At 43.7% G+C, this 5,828-nt stretch overlaps 1 protein-coding gene across 8 annotated transcripts in view; it reads left to right on the forward strand.

Moving 5' to 3' along the window:
* TSPOAP1 (TSPO associated protein 1) overlaps positions 1-4,572 on the forward strand; it is a 68,623-nt gene extending 64,051 nt beyond the window's left edge. For 7 of the 8 annotated variants that reach the window (XM_068656356.1, XM_068656350.1, XM_068656352.1 and 4 more), the window contains one exon: positions 4,340-4,572. In XM_068656356.1, the coding sequence (XP_068512457.1) occupies positions 4,340-4,555 (216 nt within the window). In that variant the 3' untranslated portion in view covers positions 4,556-4,572. Of the gene's footprint in view, positions 1-1,189; positions 1,252-4,339 lie in introns of all 8 variants that reach the window. The other variant, XM_068656354.1, reaches the window with a different exon arrangement.
* Positions 4,573-5,828: the final 1,256 nt, after the last annotated feature.

Below are 5,828 nucleotides of genomic sequence, written 5' to 3' on the forward strand. Positions count from 1 at the left end.
TGGCTTAACAATCTAATTATGTGCAGTCCTGCTTGTGCTTTGCAGTCCAGCTCCATCTAAACAGCTTCCAAATAGGAAGGGAATGTTTGCCCCCATGTAAAACAGTATATTTATCCTGCTCATAATGAAGCTTGTACTAGATAACTGCATTTAGTTATGTTTAGTGAGTCCTGAGAAGAGACCTGACCCACTGAGTTTTTGGCTGTGTCATCAGTTACAGCATCCTGACCTATGAGCAAAACACTTGAAGGGTAAGGCAAGAAGAAACATGTTCTCCTATAGAAAACATATTTTAAGGGCCATCCCCGAGCTGTCATAAACTGAGTGATACAGCCAAGCATGAGGCTTTCCAAACTCTGTCATATTCATTCTGCAGAGTTTATGAACATGCTAGTTAAGTGTGGTTTTGGCATGTATATGTAGGCAGAACACATACAGCTGCTCCTGTTTGGGATGAGATGGGGCGGGAGGACAGGGCTTATGCAAAAAATCACCAAAGACAGAAGATGCATGGCAGCCTCTAGAGAAGTATTGTTTGAATGTTCTGGGACACAACATAGCAAAAGTCTCCCAACAAATTTGCCAGTTTCATCTTGAGACCTAACACATCAGCAAGCATGCATACTCACCATGGTATTAACATCAGAGCTTTGGATTGTATTAAAGCTAGTTCCAGTCTTAACAGAAGCTTCTCCAGCATGACCACGAATGATTTTAAAATTGCCTGTAACTTCTTGGATTTAAAATTTTCACCATGTATGTTCTTCCCATTTCCCTTCTCCTTGATGCTATGCCAAAGGCCTGAGGGTAAGGACAATTAACTTTCCAAATTGAACTGGGGAAGGTGAATTATTAGAATTATTTTTGAGTAAATCTTAAAGTGCTGACATCTGAAAAAGGTAAAGCAGTTTGACTTTCAAAGTAATGTCGTTTTGGTATTAGACTGAGCAACAAAAAATGCAGTACAAAGAGGAGTGTCCAAGAAGTTATGATCACAAACTAGGGCGCTGAAGCACTCATGTTCACCAGCTATGAGCAGTTTACCTTAATGCTGTGGCTATTGAATGAATATTTTTGCCTCACTAATATGCAGTTTTTGTCAAAGACCGTTTGTAAAACAACTTCAGAAAGTATTCAATTCTAATTGATTTCATGTATTTATTTCTGCCGTGGTGGTTCTTTTCTTCAGAGAATGAGGAAGAGAAGAGTCCAGTGATAGATATGAATGATACATAGAGAGAGAGCAACCATGTAAGTTTGTGTGAGAAGATCTCTTCAATTTCCCACCCAGCTTAGCCTATTAAAGGGTCCTGCACTTGCAATTTACTCCTGTTCTTGCTTGTAGTTTGACAGGCTGGTTTGGGGCTCTGCTATCAAGTCCAGCTTCAAACCCTCTGGTGGCAGATCTTTACCTGCCAAGTTAGTTCTGTATTAAAGAGAAGCCACGTTCTGCACATGAAGTACAGTTTGGAACAATTATCTGGTGGTTTTGGGGACCATGATGGGACTGTAGTAGTACTGGATATTCAGGTTTAGAAAAGACCTGCTTTGAAATTCAGCCTTGCCATTCTACCACTGTTCAAGCACCTGAGCAACAAGAACCTCATGTAGCCATTGCAGAAATCCTGCTCAGGCTGAGCACCCATGTTCAGTCTGTGTTTTTTTTTCACTTCTTGAAATGCCCCCATACACCATCAACTTAAGAAAGTAGCAACACTTAGTCCCTAAAACCAACCTAGTCTGGATAATTGTTCTGTCTGACAATTTTGGGGTTGGGGGGTGAGACCCCTGGTTTTGGGTGGCAGTGGGAGGAGATCTGTGGTTTTTCTTCCTTTCAAACATTGTTTTCCAGAAGTTATACAAGTCAATAATACTAGAGAGAGCATTGAAAAGTGTCTCCTGAAAACTAACGTGACTCTTCAGTTTATCAACCCCAATAGCTTTATCAGGATCTTCACAGAATCGCAGAATGGTTTGGGTTGGAAGGAACTTTAAAGATCATCTAATTCTAACCCCCCTGTTCTGGTCAGGTACACCTCCCACTAGATCAGGTTGCTTAAAGCCCCATCCAACCTGGCCTTGAACACTTCCAGGGATGGGGCATCCACAGCTTGCCAGAGCAGTTTTTCCTTTAAGTTTCTCTTAGAGAAGAATCCCTTGTTTTTCTTGTTACTTGTCTCTGACCAGATGAATCTGTGAACTGGTTCTGTTGTTTTTCTGCCATACAAAGACCTGTGAGAATATCTGCACATACTTGTGTGTGAGTGCCTCTGTGTATAAAGATCTGCATGGGCATCGTGTACCATAGCTGGAAATAAGAAGGACTTGCAGCCACAAAGGCTGGAAACTGCTAGTCATTTCCTTTTAACCGTTTGATGTTTGATAATTATATTGATACTGTGCTATCCTTATTACAGTAAATAACTGTGTCATTCATGAATTGATCTGGGTACCTGCCGCTCATTTTGCCTGCAGTTTCTCATGCCTAGCTCAGCAGGAGAAAGTGTGTAAGGTTTGTTGGGCCCCTTCAGATCTGCCCTAAAACTGTTTCACTTTGCCTGATAAATGTTATCCAGCAGTGCATGGGCTCCAAGCCTTTGCTGCCCTGGCTGTGCAGGGACCTTTACATTGCCCCTACATCTTCTGGTTCTGCTAAGCCAGACAGACCAAGGTGTGAACTTCATATGGAAGGTTGTTTAACAGCAGCATATTGTTCTACAGGAGGAGCAGAAATCACAGCTACTTTTCACGTTCTTCATCACAGAGGAGGTGGGCTGCTGAAACAGCCATGGGGTGATAGAGTGGGGCTGCATTTGCTTGTAACCTTAGGAAACTTTAAATAAGTGAACCGACAGCACATAAAGTCCTATAGCTATGGCAGTGATGGTATGTCTGTGCATCTGCTTCATTCAGCAGTGTTCACCAGGAGCACTACGGGACCAGAGCACATCTACTCCTGCCAGTGAGCTACAAGCAGCTGCTGCTGTGGTTCTGACACATTTCATCTGCAGGGCTCGTCTTTGCTCTTCAGCAATGCTTCCTCCCTGGGTGGGGCATCCTTCTGCCTTTGTTACTAACTCAGTTTCCCTGATGGAGCTGTGGCTGCTTACAGATCCTTAATGAGTATGCACTCAACTCTCCCTGACTTAGTGGGACCCAAGCAGAGCCAATATTTCAACCTGCCAAGGGGGCTCTTCCTTGGCACAGCTCTAGCACATGTCATGGGTTCTGGGGACTGCCAAGGTAGGATATACAGCAGGGAGTCTAGAAAATTAGTTCTCTGTCAGGCACATGAAAGCTGTGTGGAAGAGAAGGCAGTGGGACAAGGGCTCTCCTAGGCTTCAGCAACCCAGAACCTCTTCCCTGGTGAACTTGGCAACTTCTTGGGAAAGTGTGCCATGCCAGAGCAGAAGTGGTCACAATCCATACACCGAGGAAGAGGAGATTGTGTAAAGCAGAAGTCTTCTGCCAGAAACTGACCTTACATCAGCATGTTCTGAAGAGAAAGCTGAACCCAGGACCAGGGCACTTTGTGATTTCCAAAAGGAGCAGCATACAGTGAATCATTTGGAGCTGTAGATCCTAGTTAATATTCTGAAATACTCAGGTTGCTTAAGAACACAGGTTGCTTTGTGCCACATGATTCAAGACTTCCCTGTGTCCTGCTCCATCACCACGTTCTTGTTTTTTTTTTCCATTGTTGGAACCGTTGGAGAGAATCAGACATGCTTTCTGCCCCTCCTGTAATTAGATTTGATGGATGCGGAGCAGCCTTGCAAGGGTCTAAATATCTGACCCTGACAGAGCACAGTCACTGTTACAGAAGCCTCCCAGCTTAGCCAGCCTACTTGAACTTCTGAGGTCTTGCACAGCCCTTGTTCTTACTGGGTTGTTTTTCTTAATGGCCTATCCCAGAGTGTGCCGGGAGCCCACCAGTCTCCCCTGGCCGCAAGCAGCCAGCAGGCATAATGGGATGCATCGTTACCTTTCTATCCTTGCACTGAGAAGGTGCTTAATGTAGTATTTTCAGCTGTGAAGCAACATCTTTCAAGAGGTCCTCAGTGGAGGCATTTCTGATGTTGCCCAAAGTTAAAGTCCAAAGTTAACGGATTTTGGAATGGCTGAGGTCAGGCAGTGTGTTGGGAGTATAAAACGCTTTACTGGAAACTTCCTAACTGATTCTGCAGCTGCACAAAGGAGCTGAGCCTTGCAGGTTGTGGGACAGACTGGTGGGGAGAATGCAGGGTTCTCTGGCTGAGGTTTGTGTGGGCATCATGTCCTTCTTCAAGTCTAACTTCTACTTTCTCTTTTTTTTTTTTCTTTCTCTTTTCCTGCTCAGTTAAATCCAGATGGATCTGTTGATCAAAGCGACTTCTCACCAACTCCTCCTACTGAACCACCTTCCTGCCTTGCCACAGGCGAGCAGTGTCCAGAGCAGGCATCGCTGGCTATTCTCAAATGCAGTGATTTACCTGGTCAGAGTAAAAAGAAGAGAGGCTTCTTCTTCAAAGGAAAAAAGCTCTTCAAAAAACTTGGGTCCAGTAAGAAAAACTAATAAAGGATTTACTGTTAGGTGTAGGCTGCCTGTGCAGTCCACACAGGCACTGAAAATTCAGGAGAAGCCCTCTGCAATAAGCTGATTAGAGTATTTTCATAGGGGAAAAGTGTATATTGAATAGAGAAAACTCTTCAGTGGGTCTGTGAGCTGTGGTCTCTGATGAGAGCCCACTGGCAGTGACTCTGAACAGTGTCACAGCACTGAGGTGTGTGAGGCCTCAGCTCTAGGATACAGCTAACTCCACATTAGTGTGTCCTGCTCCATGCAGCCCTCAATGCACCAGTTCCCTGTAAATATTTTAATTTTAAAAATATATTCTGACTGTAAGTTAGCTAAATGGCTTTTCCCAGCAAAGCCCCAGCCCCTTAGGAAGAGCTCCCTTGTACTACACCCCTTGGTATTTCTCTGGTCCAAAGGAGGTTGTGTCAAGTCCTTCACTTCCTGCAAAGAAAAATTGCACTCTTCTGTTGCTGTGAACCCTCTTTGCTGTCTCTGGGCTGAAAAGTGAGTTATTTGTACTGTAAATATGCAGCTGTGCCTAGGAGCATCCCACACTGCCTCAGTCATGTTTCAGCGTGAGGATTCTTTTCCAACCTAATGATTCTATGATTCCCGTGGAGGAAGGAGCGATACCCAGAAGGGGGTCGATACTTCCGCTTGTAGCGTGGGCTGCTGTAAGCTGCTCTTGGCTGGTTCACCTTGACCACACACTGGCTGGGGACTCCGCCTTATTTATTTATTTATTTATTTATTTATTTATTTATTTAGTCCGACTCATTCACAGTTTTATTTGGCTGTTTCAGTGGGCTGCTCCTCAGTTGGAGCTTGGATGGAGCGTAGAGCTGGGGATGGAGAGTTTGCAGCTATTTTCATATGAGATGTGTTCCTTCAGTTAAGACACATCCCTTCCTAAGCCACGGAGAGTTTTGTACGACATGGTTTCTATCCTTTTCAGTGTTTCTTTCTTTGCATGTTTCAATGGAGTACATGTTTTGAGAAAGACAGTTACGTGAGGTATGTGAATTATGCCAGCACAGTGTCCACAAGTGTTGGTGATAAGGTATGTTTTTATTTAATATCAAATTTTATTATAATAAAGTCTATTTTCACAAAAATACATTTTCCTTAAAAAAGCAAAAGATTCATTGTTGCTTATTTGGGGGGTGGAAGTGTGGTATGTTTGATATGACAGTGTACCACTATCTTACTTGGTGGACACAGTCATAAAGTTGCTTTAGCTATGAATGCTTGCAAGGTTTTCTTAGAATAT

This window comes from Anas acuta, chromosome 19 (assembly GCF_963932015.1).
Source record: "Anas acuta chromosome 19, bAnaAcu1.1, whole genome shotgun sequence".
Classification (NCBI taxonomy): Eukaryota; Metazoa; Chordata; class Aves; order Anseriformes; family Anatidae; genus Anas; species Anas acuta.